Source organism: Meleagris gallopavo, chromosome 11 (assembly GCF_000146605.3).
Source record: "Meleagris gallopavo isolate NT-WF06-2002-E0010 breed Aviagen turkey brand Nicholas breeding stock chromosome 11, Turkey_5.1, whole genome shotgun sequence".
NCBI lineage: Eukaryota > Metazoa > Chordata > Aves > Galliformes > Phasianidae > Meleagris > Meleagris gallopavo.
The window spans coordinates 1,152,770-1,177,389 of NC_015021.2; the positions used below are offsets into that span (position 1 = coordinate 1,152,770).

The window sequence follows — 24,620 nt, forward strand, 5'->3', positions numbered from 1 at the left end:
AAAAAAAAAAGTAGTGATATTGCTTTTGCAACTGCAATTACATATTACAATTGATTTCTTTTTATCTCAAACATTCTTAAATCAAGGAACACAGCAATATCAAACTCAGAAAGAAGAATATAGTTGCTACTTATTGAAACTCTGCTTGGAAGAAGAAAATTACAAGTGGCACAACGTAAGTTGAAAATATTTTAAACTGGAAAGTGTTTCAATTATTTGTCATTCCCTTTACATCAAATCATTCTAATTTAAAGCTATTAAATCATCAATCATTAAATCTAATTAAATAATTTGAAATTAATATGATTAATTTTTATTTACTGTACATCCTTTAATTACCCAACCAGAACACAAAAATTAGCCAGACGTGCTAAGCATGAAAGGAATAAGCAGCTAGAGGAATGCTAAAAAAAGCCTTTGTAAAACATTTTTTTAATTTCAAATAACTCACTGTGAGCTTTACCTTCTGTATTAGTAAGCTGCTGCCTCAATGTATTGGCTGTAATTGCCAGCATTCGCTGTATCCGCCAGAAGAGGACAATATCATTACATTCAAGCTGAAATGAAGGAAGTTGTAGTGTAAGACCTCCAGTGAAAAGCACTTTTAACTGTACAGGTACATACATGCATCCTGATCTTGCACAAAAACCCTACAGAACAACTGCTGGAAGTAACAGACACATTTACTAAACCTAATTCTCAAAAAACATCTCTCACTGAAAGACAACAGCTCAACTCCACACAGGGTCTCCTTGTCTGGCAAGTACCTCTGTGTTGGGCCAAAGTCTGTATTAATTAACAACAGAAAAGACAGTTCTTATATCTGCAAAGATGACAGAAAGGAGAACATCACACCAGGACACCTTCTAAGACAAATATAGCAAAGTAAAAGGAGGCTAGACATCTAGACATCACAGAGTGGCAGCTCTCTATCCTATGACTTCAAACTCATCTCTTACAGGAAAAGATATTTCTGCACCAGATTTCTGGTTCCATGAGGGGCATTGTTTCTCCATTTAAAAGCAAGATAAAAATCACACAAAGTCAGAAGTCCTACCCTTTGAGTAATTTCTCTTTAATTTAAAGTATAGTGCTAAGAAAAATGTATATTCTTTTCTTTGTAGGACTTTGTGCATGCAGTCATTTGTTGTACAAAACCAGAAAGTCCTTTAACAGAAAAGATAATTCTTTACAGCTACGTCACTGTGAGCCCCATAGTTGTTTGTTGTTGGATTCTTTTTCCCTGCTGATCACATGCAGCTCCAAGCTGCAGCTCTAAGCACCTATTTACTGAACTTAATCCATAGAAACACCTTTAGTTAATGCTTTATCTGAATTTTAATATCAGTGAGGAAAACAAATATCAGTGTAAAAGTGAGAGAAATGGATACCAAAAAGGCATTGATAAATCCTGTACAGTACTGCTTTTAACTGTATTTTCAGTGCACGTTGACAAATAGTGGATTCTTAGTTTGCAGCTGACTCCTAGCGGTCGTTTCATATAATTACCATTTGGATGGAACTAAAAATCACAGGATTTAAAAACATCCAAGATCACCAGCTATGCTAAGATGCAGAACACAAAACAAAGGTTAGACTAGTTTAATGTATTTTTGGGTCTTTTTCCAATTCAACTTAAAATACTAAGGCAAAACATTAATATACGTCTGTTCTTTAATTTACCTCCGAGTCTACAAAGTGTCGTTGATAGTAATAGAAACCTCTTCGACAAAGGTTGCAGTGGTTCAAAGCAGTCTTCAGGAAATACCTTCTATAAATTTGGTGCCACGTGTCTTTTATCTAAAGAAAAAATCAGAACTTAAAAATACAGTTTTAAATTCTATATTACAGAATCAACAACTGTGCTGCTCTTGGCATGATGTAACCTTCACTTTAACATTAAGGATACGTTTCTGAGTCAAGCATGTTATTTTACTAGCTAATCCAGATTAAAACACAAATATTTAATGGGTCCTTTGTAAACAACAATTAGTAACAAAAAATGCACATACAAATATGACTCTATAAGAAAGTATCAACTGCTTAGCTAGGAAGAAAATTGAGTTTGCAGTCTGCTCATACAGCAGATGTGGATTTCTATGCTGACCTTTATAAAGTAGGTATGATAAATGCTACATAAAAAAGGCAGCCAGTATTTAAATAGCTCTTCTACCTTTAATAAGTGCATGCATGAATATTGAAAAGGTGGCTGAATTTACTGCAGAAAATAAATCACTGTTTAAAAAATCCACATCTATTACTATTATCTGAATTTTCTTTTATTTAAAACATTATGTTTAATTAGATAAAAGGTCTAATTTGGTTAAGAGCCCTGCACTGCATTAAGATAAATCACTTTCCAGAACATTTTAAACCTACATCACATTCCTTCAGGGTACTCTAGAAAACTGTTTTTTCACAAGTATTTTTCACGAAATTCACCTCTCTTGGATGTGCTATGAATGTCAAACTGCACACACAAATGAAATGAAAACTTAGGAACGTGGATATTTTTTATCATATCTTGCTTATAAGGGCTTTGATTCTAGTCTCTAACACACGAACAATGATTTTTAAACAAGCTGTAGCATAATTCAGGTCTGTACTGCAGGCGAGAAAATCTGCTCAACAGATTCTGACAGATTCCAAAGTGTTGTACTGCACTTGTCTGACAGCCAACAGAAGTGTGTGAATTGCGTGCAAACAGCCATTTAGCAATCCATTTGGAGACATCTGGATTATAAACTCAGTATTTAGATACAATCTTTTGTACAGCACTTAAAAGGATCATTCAAGTGTTCATAGGGAGCTCCCATATGTTTTATTATAATGTGGCATCTTACCAGACACGGGTCCACTGTTATTCCTCTTGCTTCAAGATTCTTTCTGACAGTTGTCACTTCATCATTTGCCAGATATGCTGCATGTTCTTCATTGCATTTGATTAACTTCTCAAGTTCATTTTTTGTTTCATTACGTATATTCTAGGACCAGAATGATTAATTGGAACTGGTTATTTATGGACACAAAGATAATCATCACCACCTTCTCAATAAACAGACTATGTCCTACTAAGTCAGAAGAGTGTCAAATACCTTTAACGCTTTACTATATTTACGTGATCCAAAAGCATATTTGTGCATAGGCATCTCAAATAGAGTACTTATATATGGCTAATTAACCATCTATTTTATTATTATGCACAGAAATGTAGAAGAGGAATAGAAAGGTAGAAAAAAATCATAGGTGTTTGCTTTCTTTCCTCTTCATGAACAGCAACAGGTATGGTCCACATTCATACATTAAATTATTAGACTGAGCTGCTCTGCAAGTCCCTATTTAGTTTTAAACTGAAGTAGACATTCAAGCAAAAAAAATTACCTGAAATTGTGTCATTTTCTTTTGATACTGAATGAGAAAAAAAACAAGCACACAAAGCAAGAAAAATAAGCAAAAAACCTAAATAAACCAAACCACAGACTTTCTGACACCTAGAAGAAGTGTCAGCTTTGCCTATCAGCTAGCAAGAAGTTCACATGGTCCTAAGTCCCATGGCTCATATCTTTAAGCTGTCGCTCATAATCTTCAAGTTAACATAGGTGGAAATATCTACCTTTCTTCCATACCTGACTGCACAATTAACCATAAAACTCCTTCCTAAGAATCAATTACTTTCCACTGTATTCTTTTAAATTCTACTTACTTCTTTAAAGTATGATTCAGTTTGAGAAATATCTAGAAAAAGTAACAAAAACCTTTCATCACTGAGCACTGAAAGGAAGCTGCTATTTAAACTCAGAAGCAGCGAACTCCAAAGGCTCTGAGCAAATGAGCAGTGATGAAAGTAGTCAATCCAAAGATGCAACTGTGACAACAGCAGTAATAATGCTATCACATACTAATGAAACACAGATGGAGCCCTGATAGCAAACTGCACGAGACTTCTGCTTAGTAGTGAGTTTTGCTTCATGCTTGAAAAAAAGACACAGGAAAATAACTTCCATCCTGCTTTCATCAGTTTCTCTCTACTGAAAGAATAATATGCAGCTCAATAGCTGCATTAGTAAGGATGTAATTCAACTGAAAACTGATTTAAATCTCAGTATCTATCTGTAATATGAAACAAATATTTGTGGTATTTATTTGTATTATTTGTGGTATAATTAAAACTTAATAAAGAGAGAAAGCAATTGCAAAGTATTTGAAACAACAGTTACTTTTAAATCCTGAAAATTGTGTGAAAAGGGTATGTATTTTTGAAAACTCACCTAAGTAATGAAAGTTTTCTAAATGCTGGGAACTACCATTTTATTTTTATTTTTTCTTATTATTTTTTAACTCTTGCCCCTGTCTCCTCTTACCTGTTCTTTGGTGCGGCCTATCCAGTACAGCCACCTCTTTTTCCAATCTGGACCCACCATATCTTCAATAACAGATTCAGCTAAAAAAGGAAACATGAAATATCATATGAAATACATGGAACCAGCCAAACACACAGTTCTAAAATTAGATACAAGATCAAGAATGAATATTTCATGCTACAGGTCAGATATCTTTTGACAAAAATTAAGAAAGACTGCCAATAAGAACTGGTACTTCAAAGAAGCATGTAAGAACTCAAATCAGGAGTTTCAAATCTTACTCCTACAACCTGCATAAAAATTAAATTCTGTTTGACAACCTAACAGGACCAACTATTTTGCTGAATGCATCCAACCCATTTACAAATTTCTCTGCACCTCTTCTTTTATTCTCTGTATTTCTATCAATTATCTTCCAACCACCTTACTGTAAGAGGTAGAACAGTAGCTTATTCAGGATGTATTCTGACACTTGTATCAGTGCCATCTTAAACCATCCCCACTACCTCAAGTTATGCTCGTACAAAAGCTTGCACTGCAGTGATGAGGAATTTGGCTCAGATTAAAAGCATGACTGAAAGACATGACACAACTCACTGTCCTTGAGACGACTTTGGAGAGTCTCCTCCATAAAATGAATAGCTGCATCCCATTGCTGTTTATCAGATATTGACCGATCTTCTAAGGCATTGTGCTGGATCACTCGCTGCAATGCAGAACATCTTTTTAGCATAAAATAAATAATTTTTTCAGGATATTATAAAAAAACAACCAAAACACTCCACCACAATTTCTGTCATTCTCTTTGCCTTCTAATGTCTATAATGGCAGCATTTATTGGACAGGTGGAATTTATTCAGTCGTCACAGCACTGACAAAAATATTTTCTTGTGCTTTTGACTCCTTTGTATAGCCTAGGTAATGTAAGAAAAAAAAGGAAGAACCAACAAAAACATGCAGCAAACAATCTGAAATTCCTTCAGATTATAGAATCTTTAAAAACAGCAGTGAAATGCTGTTGCTTTATGTGGCTAGGTAGGGCAAATAAGTCAACAGTGAATTCCCACAAGGCTGCCCTTAGGCAGCCAGTGAATTATGGAGGGTTTTTTTCCTGAACAACAAAAAAGACAATTTTATTAGATGTTATTTAGGGCAACAGTTAACAAAAGATAATCATAAAGTGAATTGAGAAACACTGACTTTCATAGAAAAGCAGACAATTACATTCCCCTATCATTTTACGATCATATTAAAAGAACTAAAAAAATTGAACATGCAACTTATCAAATGATTTCAACAACACTTAGTCAACAACATGAAAAAACCCACTACGTTATACCAGACTATCCTCTGCTCTCTCATTCCATTTATGGCGTTTAATACTTTCTTCTTTGACAGCTTGTTTCAGTTTATCAAAGATATCATCATGCTCTTTTCCTTTTTGTTCTGTCATGAAACGGGAAAATTCTTCTTGCAAAGTCTCCCATGCCACCTAGAAAGTTAGCAGACAATAACTACCCTTATACTGACCATAGAACCATGCATCAAACAGTACAGCAACATTTACTACAGTTCCTACACCAATTTGTGTAGGGTCTGAACATAATGCACAAGCATATAGTACTGACTTTTTACTTGCTAACTTATCCATTACCAAAAAGGTCAACTCTGACATTTACTTCATTATGTAGCAGGTGAAATTCTGTTAAAATTGCATGAATTTATTCAATATAAACAAACAGTGCAAAGGATTTAAGCTTTCAGAATGAGGACTGGTGGTGGCTTATTTGTTGATTTTTTGTTGTTGGTGGTGTTTTTATGTGGGGAGTGTGGAGGGGTGTCTTTAGCAGGGAAATTCACAAGAATAAAACATGTCAATCCTGCTGGATATTCTTCCTGATATAAAGATCTCAGTAGCCTTCTGTGACATGCAAGCTGGATAGAACTGTAGGAAGCCTTTCAAACAACGCCTTTACCTCTCTGGATCTGTGTTTTCACGTTATGACTGCACATTTTTTTAAATACAAGATATGGTAAATAAGAAAATGAAGCAAATCTTTATTTACAGAGCTGAAATATCTTAATTTGAGTAAATTCAAACCTCTACTGCTTTATTTGGCAGTTGCTTGTCAGTCCACTGCTTCAGTTTGATGTCCACAGTGGTGTTAAATGTCCCTGAGTTCATTGTCTGTGCTGCTGGAAGGTAGATATTCTCAATCACATGAGTAGATACCCTCTCCCATAATGTCTTCTGAAGAATCTCCTCCCTAAAATACAAAGTTTTAACACTTATGATGGCTTCCAACACAAAACTGTCTAATGAGTGTACATTCAGTTTGCCAGAAATCCTGACAGAAGATGATCACAGAACACAGAAAATACTCCTTAACATCACTGTATATCTTCAGCCATCATCTGCTTAGAACTAAGGACAAAGCTACACATTCTTCTCCCAGAAGAGACAGCTTTGGAAGTTCACCTCCACCCTCTGCACAATAAGGGCTCCTTGCACTTTCTAAACAGTAACAGGAGAATGATGCAGAACTGTGTGTGCACATGCTTGGCAAGTGGGGGAAACAGCAATGGAGCAGACTGTAAAAGCATTGAAACAATTTAACTAATAAGCCATGCCTCCATAACAAAGCATGTAGGTTTTGTTTCTGTTGCATTCTAATTTGTTTGTTGGAACAAGTTGTGGTTTCCCATCTGAGGTTTTCATTGATTGTTCCCAGATTTGATAAACAATGAAGCAAGTTGCAAAGTCCAACATATTACTAAGATGCGCACTGACATTCATTTACAAACATGCCTCAAGTCACTATAAAACTAAGCACCACTTTCCCATGTATGATGTGTTTCAAGAAATAACAGTGGAAACAATCTCACTGCAACGTCTTAAAATGACAATAAACTTACTCAGGAAACTTTGCAGCTGCAGTGAACCAACTCAGGCGAGCCAGTGTAACATGCAGCCAATATCCACAGAGGCAGTCATCTCCTCTCTGCTTCACATGGTCTCCAGAACAAGTTGTAGTTTCTTTGCCAATTAATTTTACACTAGCTCAGCATGCTAAATCAGCTTACCATTAGGTCATAAGAACGACAGACTTGGTGGAACAGTGGAAATGGAGAGCCCAAGACTAAAACCACCTTCTGTGGTGATACAGGACTAGCAGAGTCACTTAAGTTCTTTTCCTATAACTAGGCTAAAGTTCAGGACACGAACCCCATTCTCTGATAATGTCCTTACTCCAGGGCATCTTTGGAGAAAAGCTGAGGAACATTTCACATATACTACTTCTCTTCTTTGCTACATCCAATCAAACAATTGGAAGGAACTGAAATTCTAGTAGAATAGAATCATCTGTATTCATCAAAAGCACTGCTGGTCTTAGGCTGCCTGTAATTGCCAATAAAAGTAATTTTTGTGACGCAGGTATCTAACTCTACTTTACAGCTCATGAGGTGCTATAAAACTAGAATCACCACTGTATGCTAACTCTTAAAAGAAGCACAATGAAACATCCATGTTATGCACCCACTTAACCCACAACAAAATATATAGAGGGTACTTCAGCATTACTACGCAGCCAATGGCAGTAAATACCAAAATGGCAAAACCACATTATGTTTGGACTGCAACATAATTTCAGACTTCTACAGCTCTTAAATCACCTTCTCTGCTCACATCTGCATGCCTGGACTTACTATAATGTCATTAAGAGCAAGACATATTACCTCATTCCTTAATCAACGACCAAGAAACAGTTCATTTCATGAAATTGAAAGCAAAGGCATTAAAGGAAACTTTGTGATTGTCAGTTGCACTACAGGCTGTCAGAGTAATCCAAACACAGGTTGTTTTCCTCTCAGCCTGCATCTCCACAATTAATTAATGTTATTAATAAAAATACTTTGTATTTTAAAGCTAAGTTTCTGCAAGACAACTAGAAAACTGAAAAGTTACCATACCAGTGTTTCGGTGTGACCTGAGTCAGACTTATGACTTCATCAAGAATCTCATTCTTTGCTTTTTCAAACAGTTCATTCTGAGAAAAAGGAAAAAATAAGAAATAATATGATTTTAATTTTGTTTTTATTTTTACAGTTTGATCCCATTTTGAATCAAAGAGTAACAAAAATGTTTTCTTTGGGCATTTGAGCCTAAAATGGTACTTTCTGGCTATGTTTTGAACAATGTAAGTGCTTGTCATAAGCTACCCTGGTTTACCATGCATCATGCCTCCGACCAGGCATGACATTTGAACATTTAGTCTCTATAAAAGAATTAGAGAATGGGATCATAACTGTTTTGTTACTCTGACTGAAAGAACAGGGAATGTAAATCTCTGCCATTTCAATTTATCACGATCACAAAGAAACAGATGAATCCCTGTGGGCAAGTTAGGTCAATTAACTACATGCTAGAAGAGTGAAGGACTTGTTAAGCATTAAATTACCAGAGTTTTGAGGCACATTACTTCACACAATGTGAGAACTCTGTATTTCCTTCCCCTAGGATAATTTATATTGTCCTTGCGTTTTAAAGTGTTGGTAATTTATGCTAACTTTAAGAAATCTTTACAAACAAGATTAAATGGAATGAATTGTAATTCACACAGTCTTTGCAGCACATTGTAGCATACAAGTTAAAGCAGTAATGTAATTTACCCTGTCAAGCTCTCGCAACCGGGGGTAATTGTTCTTCCATTCTGTCTCAAGATTGAAACGTGTGGCTGCAAAGAGAAAAATCAGAAAACAGGACTTCATTATTAAATAGTCTATATGCACTGCATGACTATTTTAAAAGTTGAGGAGTTGTGAAAATTGGCATCAATCTTGCTTATGACAAATCCTCAAAAAATTCAAAACGGATCAGTAAACGGATGACAGTTTTTGCTGACTATCTAATAGTCCTATCTATTGACTTTTCTGGCATTTATAATAAGTAAATCCTTTATTTTGTGAATTATTTTTATATACTTTTGGAAAGATTAATTGGGGCAATTACCACCTTGTGAGAAGCAGTCATTTAAAGAAAGAAACAACTGTCCAAGCATTCTAGCAAAGCACGATTGTAGAAGAACTCTGTAACAGCAAATTGCTATTTTGCTTTTTCTTTTGAAGACATTTACCTTTAAAAGCATCTGCTTGCTGCTCCACAGACTCTCTCACCATTTTCCAAAAGCAATCTGACACAGCAAGACTTAAGTTCTTTGTTGTTACTTGGTGTGCCTTCAGCATGCACGTTCTGTAAAGAAAGACAGCAATAGGAATTTTTTTCCATGCATACTCTGTATCCTGGATTTCATTTTCTCCTCACAAAGAAAAAGTTTTGTTTTTTGTAGCAAAGGATAACACGTCCTAATGCACCTAACCTAAATTCCACTGTCTTCCTCCAAGACATATTCAATACACAATCTTCAATTCAAGGTGTAAAGGATGCAACAAATCCTTTCATTCTAGAGGATGCAGCATTAGGGACTGCAGTCCCACTGACCACAAACGTCCCTTTCATGAGCAGAAGCCCAAACTTGTCAAATCAAAACTCCTCCACCTCAATGAACTTCCTGCAAACCATGTAAACTATTGCTTCGAATACAACATTGCTGTCACAACAAGAGGACTGCTATTTACAAGCACTCACATCTGGGCTGGATTCACTCCTCCCAGCTGTATCGAATCTCCAGACACAGTCTGGGAACTAGTTCATCGAGAACCTCTGAAGAGAGGCTCAGAACTACAGGAGAATCAACTGCTGCCTGAAGATGCCTCTCTGTCTCTGTGAGCGTTAACAAACCAGTCAAGCACGGTCACCTCAGCAAGCTACTTAATTTAAGCAGAATACATTTCCGATAGCATTTCCGCACTGCAGTCCCTAATAATCTGTTCAACAAGAAAATCAAACTCGAGCACTTATAGCATGGCCCCAGTTTAGTAAAAGGAATAAAATCCCAACGTACTTCAACAGCTTGGAATTTTGAAAAAATTCCTCTTCGTACTCTTTAATAGATTCAATGCTTTCACTGCTGTTTCCTGAAGAAAGAAAAAAGTGCTGCAACAGTTCTATTTAGACAGTTCTCTCTGCTATAGAAAAAAATATGTCGAGCCAGAACTCTATTTACCTTTTCCAGTAACAACTGCAAAATAACCCAAAGCTTTCATTGGGAAGAGTTTGCCTTCAATTATTTGCTGGATCTATGAAGATAAAGGATTAAAAAAAAAAAAAAGGTAATTTTGCACAGGCATTCTTTCCTTCAGTGCACTTTTAGAGCCAGCCTTATTTATATGTATGCATAAATTACTGTATGTAAAGGATTTCGTTAGACGGCAATAAGTTCTACTGATACTTAAAGAAATAAAATAAATTTAATATAAAAAGGCCATCCATACAACAAAACATCACAAAACACAAAATAAAGTAAAAAAAGCCTACTCCAGAATACCCTGGAGTCTTTGGAACAGAGGTAACCTGCCAGAAAGCATGCTACAGCCAAGCTGTGACTTCAAGTCACGTCACTGACATGAGTAAGCCTAAGAAATCTATAACAGCAGCCATAAGAAAATAAAATAATAATAATAATGATTAAAAAAATATATATACCACGCTGAATAAAGAAATAAGCACTCAAAAATATCTAGGACAGGTAGGCAAAGTCCAATATTTTGACAGAACCACAACTATTTTGTGCATGATTTCAGCCATCATAATACAAAAAAAAGTTTCAACTCACCCTGCTTGGGCTAGCCACATTTTTCTCAGCAAGATCAACTTTAGTCAGCACAAAAATTGTCCTTTTTCCCTGGGGATCCATTTGGCTGACTAAATCTGTGACAATACTGCGTTCTGCATCCACGGATCCATCTAAAATAAAGTTATATTTTAGAGTCTACGTAATCTAAATCACATGAGCAAAGATACAGTAAGCATTAAATACGTTTCACATTACAACTTAAAAAACAGTAAAAATTAAATCTATGTTTAATTTTTGGGTATGTACAGTGAAAACTTCCTAGCATCATTAAGATTTCTGCTCACTGTACTCATATAAGTTGTATCCAGAATTACTTTTGGAGGATTCTTGCATTTGATTACTACCATCATCTTCTATTTAATCATAAAAATCTTAGCAAAATTTCTTTTTGTCACTGACACTAAAGATGCCTTAACTTACAAACAGACACTTCATAGCACGAAGTTTCGTTTGCCATATGAATTGCCACCCATGGAGAAAAAAAGATTTAATTGGGAGTGTTCCAAAAGGAACACAGGAATAAGAATTAAAACATTCTGCCAGTTTGATATTTATTTATACTATTATTACCTTGAATACAAAGGATGATGGCATTTGGATTCTGCATGTAGGCCTTGCTGATGCTAAAGATTGTTTCCTTTGTATCTGGAGCCATACCTGATGTCACAGTCTTTAATACATATATAGAGGTATGCATTAAAAGAAAAGACAACAGAAAAACGTGAGAAAGAAAAAGAACAGCTGATCAGCAATAGCAGTACTTAATTTATGGAGCTTAAAGTGGTTTTTTTTTTTTTTTTTTTAAATGCATACTTACACTAATGACTCCAGGTAAATCAACCAATACCATTCTCTGTAAACCAGGACCTTTCACACTTAAGGAGATAGTCTGTGCAATAAAATTGAAATGACATGTTTGTACAAACACATAGCTACTTTGTCAATACCTAACATACGTGCACATATATAAGAATTACACATACTTACATACACATCTAGCAACAGCCTTCAGTTTAAACAGGAAATCAGATTTTATATGCATGCGTTCATGACAGAAAACTGATTTTAACAATTTAAATACAGTTTATATGGAACAGAAACAAATTAGATTCGCCACAGTATCTTAAGTAAACACTTACAAAAGATATACACATACACATTTGCCACTAACTATTTGACAAACCTTACCTCAGTGCTAACAGTGCACCCCTCCTTCACACTATTTCGCATTCTGATTTCTATCTCGTTCCTCAGAGCTGCAAGCTGTTTCAAGAAAAGTTAGAACATCAGATGTATTTCAATAGCAAACTTTCCTAATTGTGATAGGAGAAAAATCACAAACATTAGTAAAAAAAAAAAAGTTTACTTAGAGATTGTTCAAGATCTGTCTATAAACATAAGCCAGTACGCTTATAAACATAAAACAGTTAAGTCTCAAATGTATCAGGAAAGCATCATGCATGTTGAATAACTAGTTTGGTAAAATGCAGCACTAAACAGCAGATTACCTGCAGAGTCTTGCACGCTCCCCTCTCTCCCTGCCCCCCCCCGCCCCCCATATTCTTCCCTCCTAAGTGCTAGTAAAAAATCATATTAAGAACTACTTCAATATCTAATATAATGCTTTGCTCTACTCAACATATCTTATTCCAATTAAACAGGAGCAAGCAGCCCATAAAGATGTACAGTTTTTCAGAAAATTAATCAAAATCCCTTTAAATTCCAGCTGCCTCTTTATACTTACATCCTCCTCTTTGGTCAGATCAAACTCCCGAGAGCTGTCTTTGAATAAAGCCACGTGGTGAGGACCTTCACTAAGGGTTACCTAAATGGTAAAAGCTTTACTTGAGAAAGAACGTGAAACGCAACACAGAGTAACATTAAAGTACACACGTATAGTTCCAACTCCAGACATACAGCTTTTGAGAGCTTATTTAGCAGAAAATTACCGGGGGGGCTGCAAACACAAGAGCACCTATAGAGGAAGTAAAATATGGCAAATGCTGATTCAGAGATTAAGCTTCTTTACCTTGACAGGGGAACGTGTCATCATCTCTCCAGACCCTCTAGGGAATATTCGGGCTTGAGCAATCATCTCTAACACACTTGTTTTTCCTGCACTTTGATCTCCAACAACTACCACCTTAAGAGAAAATTTAAACAGCAGAATATTTTGGAAGCTTAGAAAAAGATTAAAAGTATATTAATTCATACCAATACTAGCTGTATGATGTTTGATAATAAATGCATTCATCTAAATATGGAATTCCTGAAGAAATGCTACCTTTTATTCATCTAAGAGCTTTGATTTTTTTCTTCGAACAGCTCAGTCCACAAAGTTCTTAATCTGCCAGGCCATCTAATGACAGGTGGAAGGGCTTGCTAATCTCATAGCAGCCAGTGCTTTACAGCTTGTGCATAATTGTTTCAGCTAGGTGAAAGGTTGAAAATTACTCATCTGGTGAGATGCTGCTTCTGCCCAGAGAAGGCTAAGTTGTAATGAGCTGCCTCACCAAGGCAGAAGTTGTAACTTCAGTCTCACCAGCTCATTATAGAAGCTGCCAATGCCACAGGAGGCTGTATAAGACAGCAGCAGCGCTACAGTGGGAAATCACCAAGGATACCTTTACCTTCTCAACTCTGCTGCTACACAGCCTGAAAACAACATGTGTTTTACAATGCTGAAAGAGTGGGGTACACCAGCCAAGACCTTTCAAAATAAAACGTTGAGCAATGCAACAATATCCACATCTAGGCAGGGCTTTGCATATACGTCAAAGCAGACCTGACATACCTGTATTGATTACTCTCAAAATTCAACACTTAAAGTGGAGAACATACTTTAAAGCAAAAACTCTGGCCTAGCTTATAGATTAACTAGCTTAGATTATACTTACCTGTTCTAGCCAATTATAAAATAGGACTTTCAGTAAAATCAAAACAAACAAAAAAAGAAAACAGAGCAAAACTAAACCAAAACACAACCAACCAACCAAACAAAAAACCAACACAACAAGCAAAGCAACTCTGAATTCTTAGTTGACTTACTCGAGGTAGGTGATCTTGAGTATTATAGCTGGCATCATAATCAGACAGGATATCAAGTACTTCAGAATACATATCAATCAAAGATTTCTACAAAAGTAAAAAGAGAACCCTCAGCCTATTAACAGAACTGATAGAGTTTCAGCTGTATCTATTGTAAATTCATCTGTAAAAGCATGTTTACTCTATCCTCGCTTTTTGATCCATAAACTGTCTATACTGCAGCACATTATCAAGTAGCCACCTTTTGCATCTGTGGATGAACACACTAGAACTATAGCTGCAGGTGCTTCTTCCTGAAAGAGCAAAATAAGGGCTCTCACATACAGCACGAGAGCAATAGCATATTCAGGTTTCACAGCTTCCAAGTTGCAAAGCTGAACTGAATTTTCTTCCACTAAAAAGCCAGACATAATTTTTCAGCCTGTTGAACAATAAGCATTAAGAAAGGTTATGAACTATCAACTTCATTCTATAAAAACAGGAACTCTGTGTCTCACAGCTTCTAGGGAAAGAAGATCCATATGGACCAGCGAGTGACAGAAGAAGAGGCAGAAAAATGGGCAGGAGGAGGAGTTGGAAGCATATCTATTAGCAAATAGAGCAAAACTATATTAAAAAAAACAAAAACCAAACCAAATCCGTATTTCCCACTTAGATAAATTATTTAGCTAGAACTGATAATCTCTGTGTGCTCTTAACTGAATTTCTGGAAGTAACTCTTTAAAGATGTTGACATATAAGCGCCTTAACATGTAAAAAAAAAATTAGCATAGAAATGTTATAATAAATGCTGAATATTGATATATGCATTAACAAACAAAACTTAGTGCAAACGTAATTCTAAACTGATGGTTAACAAATAAGTACCTTTAACTTTCTCTGATGAATTCCTTTGTCATCTCTTTGCAGTACCAGTTTTCTTAATTCTTTGTTCTCTTTCTCTAATCGCTCAAGCATCCGCTGGTACTTCAGCTACAAAACAGTGTTACACACATACTGCTGTAATTATGGAAACAGCACACTTTAACAACATTTTACCTATGAAAAAATATATATTCCCTCAAGTAAGTCTTTAAAAAATTATATAGAAACCTTTGTAATCACTAGGTTGCATTAAAATAGGAGGCAAGAGAAAACTCTCAGAATTTATTTATTTTTTTAAAGCAACACAACCCCTTTTCTTCAAAGGTTTTAGCAAGAGCACTATCAAACCAGAGGTCAAAATTCAATATTTAACTATCTTCAAAGCAGCTACAGATATGCAGTTATTGATAAATTAGTGGTAAAGGAAACTCTGGCTGCTCAAAGAGATCACCCAGGCCTAAATATGAATTTGCAAATTCGGTCTAGATGCTTCCTTAAAAGTACATGCAAGAAAAAACTGTGCCAGCTCAATCTTTTTGAGACACAGATTATAGTATTCTTCTGAAGATATGCATGCAGTTGTGATACCTACTCCAAAAACTTGTTTATGAAGTTGTTATGAAGACAAATGTCTGCCAAAGACATCAGTAAGTCAGAAAAGTTACCTGAGTGCGCAGAAGCTCTTCCTGAAGTTGATCAATCTTCTCTTTGTCAGAAACCTATGAAGAGAAATAATCACGGCTACTAACACGTTGTTCACTTAAGTTACAGATTCACAAACTAAAAGCTCCATTCCACGTAAGGAAATTGATTTCACGCGCATTTTAAAGCAACTAAGATTCAATCTGCGCTCAACATTTAACGTTGATGAGAAGCTCCATCTGCAACAGGAGGATCACAGGGAAAAGTCTCAACTCCAGTGCATGCAAATGCCTAACTAACCTTTCAAGACTAAGTACTAGGAAAGTGGGCTCTGGGAAAAGCAAAACTAAGTATGGCACTAAGAGTTCTCTAGTCATTGGCCTCAATAGACTTTTGTAGTCAAATTCTAACGATCTTCTATGTTCATGTCCTGAATTAGCAGGAACTCGATAATATACAATTACTAAAACATCTCTCTGCCACACAAATGACCTCCAGGTGAGGATTTACTACTTCTGAAGCACGAAGAGGATTTTTATTTCATATTTTTTGTTCAGAATTACTATCTTAACTACAATTTATGAAGTTGAGCACAATGGTTTATGTCAGGATAGTCTTGAAAGGTTATTTTAAAATTATTTGAATTAGAGTATAATAGAAAAATTAGAATGTTATAATAAAACATTTTGTAGTTCAAGTTGTAGAAGACATTTTTAATCAAATACTTTTCAAACAGATTCATCTATCTGTCATAAACAGCTGTTCAAAAGAATTAATTTTTAATAGCACAAAAACAAATCTATGAATGCAATACAAATTCATAGGATGGAAATTGTTACAAGAAACATGAAACCTAATGGTTGACAGATGAAATATTAAATTTAGGAAAAAAAAGATCAATACAGTTATTTCAGGAATGATATAGGCAAAAGCTTAAGATTTAAAGCTTGTAACATTTACAACTCAAGTTAGCTGCACATCAGAAAGAGCAATTATTGAACACGCAGAGGACATCTGTCATTTTAGCAGACAAATCAATTTAGCTACTATAATTTCACTTCAGTTGTTACAGATTAAACAACAAATCACAGTTATCCATACAGGCCGATATAATTAGAGCACTAAACCTATAATATACAAGATCATGTATGCACTTTATAGGAAGCAATTCATGCTGACATTTCCATCTACATCCAATTTTTTTCCTTATTCACAAGCAGCAAAGGGGAAGTACAGCAAATTAACTTTTCCTCTTCTCTGCTAATTAGTTAAATGGTAGCAAGTGCATCAGGAAGAGAATTTTAGCACACAGAGAAATCGATTCCTGCACCAAGAGCACAGCATATGTGCATATACCTACACTTCAAACACCTCAGAGACATAAGGGGAAAATAAAACAGAAGACAAAGACTGGTGAAGGGAGCCAGGAAAAGCAAGAAAATAAAGGAAAGAGAGGTAAACAAAGTGGTTCCATGCAGTGTAGATTTTCAAAGCAGATAACATCTTCCCATCCTTAAAAAAGATCTTTCTAAAAGTGCTTCTGGAGCCTTGCTGCATTTTTGATGTGCACACTTACTGCTAATCTCATGAGCACTGTCTTTTACATACAGTACATTTATGTTAGATGCAGCAAAAATCCTGCAGTCAGCTACATGTTGCAAGATCTGAAGCAAAGAATTATCTAGCACTAGATGGGAATTCTATCAAGGACAATTAGGTAACATAAAAAGTAATGAACGGCTCTATAATGATGTATATGCTTCAGCATTTTATCCAGGTGTGCTTTGAATATTTAGCTACAATTAATACATACAGTATTTTCAACATACAGTTCTATATACTCCCAACTGCTTTGTAATTTTCTAAGCAAGTTAAAACTACCATAACATTCTTAATTACTAACAGTTAATCTAAGATTTCTATTCAATTTTGGAAGAACGATGAAAAAGTAACTGTTCAAATCACCTCTCCAATAATCACACACCCCAGTATTTGTCTATCAGTTCAGTAAGGTCTGCACGTTGAGATGCTTCCTTCTTTCCACAATGCTACCACAAATATTTATGGTGAAATAAAAAACTGTACCATCACGTTAATCAGGGATTCTTGCATGCAAGATGCAGATACTTATTTACTAAGGTGAGCAGAAGCTCCTATCTCGTTCTTTTAATGAGTCACTTGTTTTGCACAGCAGTTGCTTTCCAGCAACCTTCATCCCCTACTGCATAAAACAAGTATGCACCTCTGAAAATTCAATACAGTTAATTGGTTTTGTGTAACTCTGAACGGACTATAAACAATTCTAAAATGAACACCTACAGAAGAACCACAATGAGTTCCAGTAATAGAAGTGAAAACATCAAGACTTGGACATAACATACATACAAAACAGCCATGCACACTGCAGCTAAAGAAATCAATTACACTGCTACATACTTATCAAAAGATTGACAAAAAAAATCAACAAGAATCCATTACACTTTTGCTTTTATTCCCTACCATGATTGTAAGTTGAATAACAGTACTAATTATCTCATAGTTGAAGATATCTTAGCATTGAATAATTCAATTAAAATGGAAAACATGCAAGTCAAGTGACAGAACTTCAGAGAATAGAAACAATCATTTTCTCCAGTGGGCAGGCAAGCAAAACCAATTAAGTTAAAAAATAAATGTTAGTTTATGCCCTGCAAAAATGGCATTTAGTAACTAATTCCAGTGACAATAACAATGTCTTCTTCCAAAGAAGAATTTGCATCAGCGTTTGGAATCATTGGAAGTTATATCTTCACATCAAGGTGTGAAGGAAAATGGTTTATCACATTTTTTAATTTCCTTCTTGTAACAAAAAAAAAAAGAAAAAAGATATTTTTTTCCTCCAACTCCCTTTACACATCGATGCATTTTTCGTATACCAAATACTGACTGCTTTTCCTGTTACTTCTACATCTTCATATAAACTCCAAGCTATTACTGCATATTCAGTTGTCTCAACAAAACGTACACAATCCGACAGAGACTAAAGGAATTACTTTTCAGTAAAAGTGAACAATCAGAATATTCAGGCCCCAGAAGACATCTCTCCTCCTTTAATAAATACATATCTGAAAGGGAATCAATGCAAGGATGAAAATAAAAAAGATGTAAATCCAGAGAGAGTATTAGTTACATAAATTTGAAAAAGGAAACGTAGGGAAAAAAAAATCATATCATCTTTTTCTTGAATTATTAAAGTAATATTGACAGTTTAGAGTGATCAGGGTTGCAAATCTAAATTATAAAAATATGTATAATTACAAGAAAACAAAATACTTAAAAAGCTACTATAGTTTCAGAGAACAAACTGATTGAAGTAATTGTCTCTGTTAAAGGGCTAAAAATCACGACCAACTGAAGCTGTGGAACTTTGTCTGAACTGATGAGATCACGAAGTAAAGCCACAAGGAGGTGTTCAACAACCACAGTGCATCAATGCAAAGTGTGCTTTAAGAGGGTCGAGAGTCAAAGGAAAAGCTTGGACAAACAGTTTTTAACAGGAGCACTGACTGCCTGTGCAAATTTGTTTCTAAAGAGCTGCTGCTACTTTCGAACTGGTAACACTGTAAATTGGGAATACACTGTTACCAGAGAGCACCTGCAACAAGGTGAACTTCTGTAAGACAAAGCCGCAGTAAGCAAGCAGCAGCAGAGCGAGCACTGTCATTCATTCACGTTCTTTCCTTAAATGCACTTCTTAATACATGAACTCCAAGTAACAGGTTGTATAGAGGCACAGCACACAGAATTCCAAAGTGACACAAACATCTGTCCTGCTTTTAATACTTCAAAGCAACTCAAACTGAAACAGGATTATACACCTGTACCGAAGTTGGCTGCAACAATTACTCTGACCCACGATTTAAGTGTTAGATTCCCTTTTAGTTCAAGTACAGGAGGCTGAAGTATTCAATTAGTGTGAACACAGAACATTTGTCCCTTAAGCCATCACCTTTCGCTTCTGCTGGTACGAGCCCGGGTTGTATTGGCCAGCGGCTCTGCGTGCCTCCTCTTCGTGCTGCTGGATTTGTTGTTGTAACAGAATGAGTTCACCAAGCAGGCCCTGCCATGAGTTTATAATAAAAAGGAAAGGAAAAATTGCGGGTGTAAGGAGAACAAAGTTCAACCAAAGGGCATGACAAAGACAGATGAAAAGCAGGTATGAGAATGGGTCAGTTCAAACAAAAGTGAAATTTCATTAGCAAGATCTCTTGCTAGCTAGCTGGGACTGGATACAGCCAGCAGAGCCAGGCATTTTGCAAGTCCTGGTAGAACAACATTATAAACATTTAGCTAGATTTTATAATTGGATTCAACATTAAATAAGTACCTAAACCTTATAAAAATAAAATTCTACCAAAATCACCTTAAGGTGTTGTCCAATAACTCAGGACTTCATTTCATTTGTTTATACCAAACAAGTATCAACAATTTGTCACAACTTAACTGCAAATATTCAAACAGAGTTTTGGTAAGCCTGCAGAAAGTGGTGCACAAGAGTTAAACTGGTTCAACTCCTGCCAGAAATGCAAGAGTTCCCATTTCATTCTTGCTCTCAGAAATGCAGAGGCTGTACAGAAAGATGACTTCTCCTGCTACTTAGCCTCCAAGAGAAGTAAAATATCTTCTAGAGCATAAAGAAAAAGCCCTCACTTCCACAACACTGCAGTTTATGATAATGTTACTGTAATCCTTCCTGATCAAAATCCTCACAACCTAATGTTTATTTCTTGACTTGTTCAGCATTTCCATGAAGTTTAGATTTCTCCTCTTCTCTCTCCACAATAAAATTCTTTTAAGTTGTCTTTCAAAAAGTCCACACTCATTCAAAGATGCTACTCGATCTTTGGGACAAATTATTTCAGATAATGCAGTTACAGATAATAAAATATTCAAATAAAAATAGTTGGAACAGATCTTGGAATAAAACTTTGGTGTAAAGAAATCAAGACATCTACCACCAATTTACGCATTAGGTGCACAGGATACACACACAGGCATGTACACATAGGGATGAATAACACAGGAGAAAATGGATAAAAGAAGAGACAATCAAATGACCAAATGTGAACACTGATTAAATACCGATTTGTATAACATTTCAAGAACAGAAAAAAATTCTCACATTTGTATTTTATTGAACTGCAGAGAGATTTAATAAACCTCTCTACGATCAGATTAGCAAACGTGTTAGAATTCTGCCAGGAAATTGGCCAAACCAAAGCAAACCATTCCATTTCACTTTCACTAAGTATCAAGGAGAGATACCCACATAGCTACACAGTAGTATTGTACCATCGTACAAACAAGGAAATTTTCAGTACAATCTGACACCATTCTCCTACAAATTACACTGTAGATGTAGAAAATACAGGAAAAACACTGAAGAAAACATATCATGAAGGCCTTTTAGCATTTGAACAAGCACAGTAACAGAAAATGCTTTAAGTCACCACTGGATATAAAATTGTTTTCTAGGACATCTGGTTTGCATGACTGCAGTAAAATATGAAAAGCCTTTCTCAACTTTTTCAATTAACGGGATTTAAATTTATAATTAGCTCACAATCACTACCAAATATGAAAGAAACAACTGAAAGGAAAGTAACACTAAGTTCACAAATTTGGTGGCATGAATTGTGCAGTCATCACGAGAATCTGAGCATACAATAAGGACAGATGTTATAGTATCACTGCACATACTTGAAAAAACCCACAGCACATTATTTGACATTAAGAGTTAATATGCAGTAGTTCAGTTAAGCATGACTATCTTAACTTAAAAGTAACTCATGGCTAAAGTAATGCTTGCCCTGTTTTCAGAAGCAGCCAAACCCCTGGTACTTGGTGTGCCTTGGCTCCTTCTGCTATTGCCTATCGATGTCAGTGAAACCACAGGAGAAAAATTGACAATAAATCCCCAGCAGTAAAAATAATTAAGTGCTGAGGTAGGTAAAGGAGTGCAAACGGTGAGGAATGTAAAGAGATCAATTTCTGAGAATTTAAGTGAATGATGCCATTTTATCCGTATTTATAATGTGAAACTCCTTTACATACATTGAGAACACAACCGTGCAATAAATATAGAAGGGAAAATTATGTAATTACCTTGTTGCATAATTTACAAGATAAAAAAAATAATGCAACCAAAAAAAGTTAAGAAAAGATTTTAAAAGTCTGACTGCAAGAGACAACCTGTCAGCTATACAGAAATTACCTGAAAACAGCCTTGGAAATACATACAAAGCAGTTTACAAACACGGGGGCATCAGTTTTCCTATGTTCCTATGCAGAAAGTGTGTTACAGAAAGGTACTGACACAAGGGAAACAGCACTGCCTGATGTCTGCAAATTTCTCTGCAGTAATATTAGTATCAGTACAGGATATGTAGACAGCTATTCTTTATTAGTTTTCAAGAGCTATTGATTCAACTTAATCAGCTTTTTTTTATTATTATTATTTTTTGGCCCTATCAGCATTTGGTTTTGATTTCTCCCAATGCATGGAGCTTCTGAACTGCTTTAGACTATTTAAATACCATTCAAATGCCTTTTGTCTCCTAGGTGCTGACTACTAACATAGGATGGAAGCTAATATGAATGACAAAGTCTGTAATTTCCTTTACACTTTCATGCTCAGACACCAGCCAGTCGAATTGCAGAGAAACAATCAGTGGAGAGTTCATCCTTCAGGATGTGTTAAGTTGTTGATGATTCATAGAAAATGAAAATTTACAGAAGCAGCATTTGAGAAGTTAAGTTACAATTTTCCTGAAAGATACAAGTGAAAGTAAACCAATTATAAAACAGAACTGGGACAAAGTGGCAGTACAGCATTAGTTTGAAAGAACTGCCTCATGAAGGGTGGAACTGATATTCAAGTCAAGTGGTATTTCTATTTCAAAGTCACTTTTTCATGTAGAATTGTTGTGTTGTCGCTTGCACTTAGTAAGGCTGACCACAGCAGATTGCTCACTGCCAAATCCTTCACAGTGAATCAGGTTCTTAAAGCATGAGATCTCACCGTGGTACCAAAGGCAGAGAAATGACCGTGTAGCTGCTTTGGATTAATACACACTGAATTATTTATTTACCTAGCTTTTAGGCCCCAAACCAATACTTGAGTACCTTTCACGCTCAATTCATGACAGATATAAGCAACTATAAGTTTTCCCTATAAGCTTGGGTAAGCTTTGGAGTTTGCTTGCCTTTGTAGGAAGCTGAAACTCTCAAGAACAACAGTGGTTGGTTGTTGGGTTTGTTTGTTTTTGAAGGTAGAAAATTATGTTGCAGTGTTTGACTAAGAAAGCAACAAAAGCTTGAACCATTCCCACAGTACAAAACACACAATACATTTCACTACACTAGAGCTTTCACAACTAACTTCTTCCTCTGAAAGCCACATTTCCTATTTACCCCATGTAGAACAGCTTTAGATTCCATTTATTTAAATTACCTATCTAAACACTTCAATAATTTTAATTCTGTTTTCTTTTCAAAGAGCTGCACCTTCTGTATCACATTAAAGATGTGATAAGATAAAGATAAATTCCATTCCTTGGAAGAAATCAAACAGCCCGATTCCCTATTCTGGATAATTTTCCCAGCTTTTCTTCTCACAGAATCATCTAATAAATAAATCATCTAAATAAACAAATTTATTTCCCAGTCATTCTATAGGAAGCCTTATAGCCCTGAGTACAATGCCCAGTAACAAGTCCAGAGAACATTCTTCACATGATGATTCCCAAAGTATTTGCCAAATGTAACAATCAGATACAGCTCATCTGCCATCAAATAATACCATGCTACAGAATTTTGTACATCAACACAATCACAATTCTTAGAATAGGATCGACTGACAGCAGAAAGCACTGCATGAAAAAAGGGCCATCTTACCTATTGTCTAGAAAATGATTTTACTTGCCAATAAAATGACTATGCTACCTTACCTGTTTTTAACATGTCTTTTTTGAAATATTACGACCAAAAATTAACATACTAATTAACAAAGCAACAGCTTTTGAGAGTAACTTGTTGGATGTAACTGGGATAATGAGAATTATTACCCCACACAGAATTGCATAAATCATACTGGTTTAATATGATCTGATATTTTCTGCACTGCAGCCAAAGTTTGTTGCTAGCATTAAAACGCAGTGACCCTTGTATGTATAGTAAATATTACTGGTATTGCTACCAATCATTAAAAAAAAAAACAAACCCAGTTAATTTACTTACAAAAGACAATAAATTAAGATGACCATTTATTCAAAAATCAATAGTAAAGAAGAGATGCTTGGTTTTGTTTTTAAAGTTTTAAACAGCAAAACCTGTGCAAAGCAATCACACCAAAGAAATAACATACAGGGACAGTTTACTGACAGGGTGGAAACAAAGACCTAAATTTAGTTCCCGTGCATAATTCTGTCACCATTCCAAAGGGGAAAAAATATAACAAGTGATCTTTGTACAGGTTTCACTATATATTGCCATGCAGAATTAATCTAGAATGTATACATGCCTGCATATACAGCAATGCCTTTTACATAAAGCCACATTTAAAGTTCAGTAAATGCTAAATACTCAGTTGGAAAAAAAAAATTACAAATTCCCCAAAATGTATTGTTTTCTTTCCTTATTTTTTTTCCCTACAAAAACAGCATACACAGGAAAAATGAAAAGCCTTTAAAAGAATGAACAACATCACCATTGAAAGATAACATCTACTGTTCATTAAAGGAAAAGGTTAAATTTCACCTCTGTGACTTCAAGGAAAAATACTAAAACTTTAAAGTTAAAAAGTAATCAGGTTTTTTCAAAAGGAAATCATAATAAAATGTGACTTTCTAAATAAACTAAAAAGACAGACTGCTTAAAGCAGTTCTTTACTGAGGCAGAGATCCTCCAACAA

General features: G+C 35.4%; 1 protein-coding gene across 1 annotated transcript in view; it reads right to left on the reverse strand.

The window, feature by feature from the left end:
* Positions 1-404: 404 nt before the first annotated feature.
* The window catches only part of OPA1 (OPA1 mitochondrial dynamin like GTPase), a 28,782-nt gene continuing 4,566 nt past the window's right edge, over positions 405-24,620 (reverse strand). The window contains exons 6-27 of the mRNA XM_031555062.1: positions 19,659-19,769; positions 15,694-15,747; positions 15,032-15,136; positions 14,165-14,251; positions 13,146-13,259; positions 12,861-12,941; positions 12,305-12,379; positions 11,934-12,005; positions 11,687-11,786; positions 11,096-11,226; positions 10,487-10,559; positions 10,325-10,397; positions 9,497-9,612; positions 9,033-9,097; positions 8,334-8,410; positions 6,463-6,628; positions 5,701-5,853; positions 4,959-5,067; positions 4,362-4,441; positions 2,844-2,984; positions 1,684-1,800; positions 405-557 (exon numbers count right to left, since the gene is read on the reverse strand). Coding sequence (XP_031410922.1) covers positions 405-557; positions 1,684-1,800; positions 2,844-2,984; positions 4,362-4,441; positions 4,959-5,067; positions 5,701-5,853; positions 6,463-6,628; positions 8,334-8,410; positions 9,033-9,097; positions 9,497-9,612; positions 10,325-10,397; positions 10,487-10,559; positions 11,096-11,226; positions 11,687-11,786; positions 11,934-12,005; positions 12,305-12,379; positions 12,861-12,941; positions 13,146-13,259; positions 14,165-14,251; positions 15,032-15,136; positions 15,694-15,747; positions 19,659-19,769 — 2,253 coding nt within the window. The remainder of the gene's footprint in view (positions 558-1,683; positions 1,801-2,843; positions 2,985-4,361; positions 4,442-4,958; positions 5,068-5,700; positions 5,854-6,462; positions 6,629-8,333; positions 8,411-9,032; positions 9,098-9,496; positions 9,613-10,324; positions 10,398-10,486; positions 10,560-11,095; positions 11,227-11,686; positions 11,787-11,933; positions 12,006-12,304; positions 12,380-12,860; positions 12,942-13,145; positions 13,260-14,164; positions 14,252-15,031; positions 15,137-15,693; positions 15,748-19,658; positions 19,770-24,620) is intronic.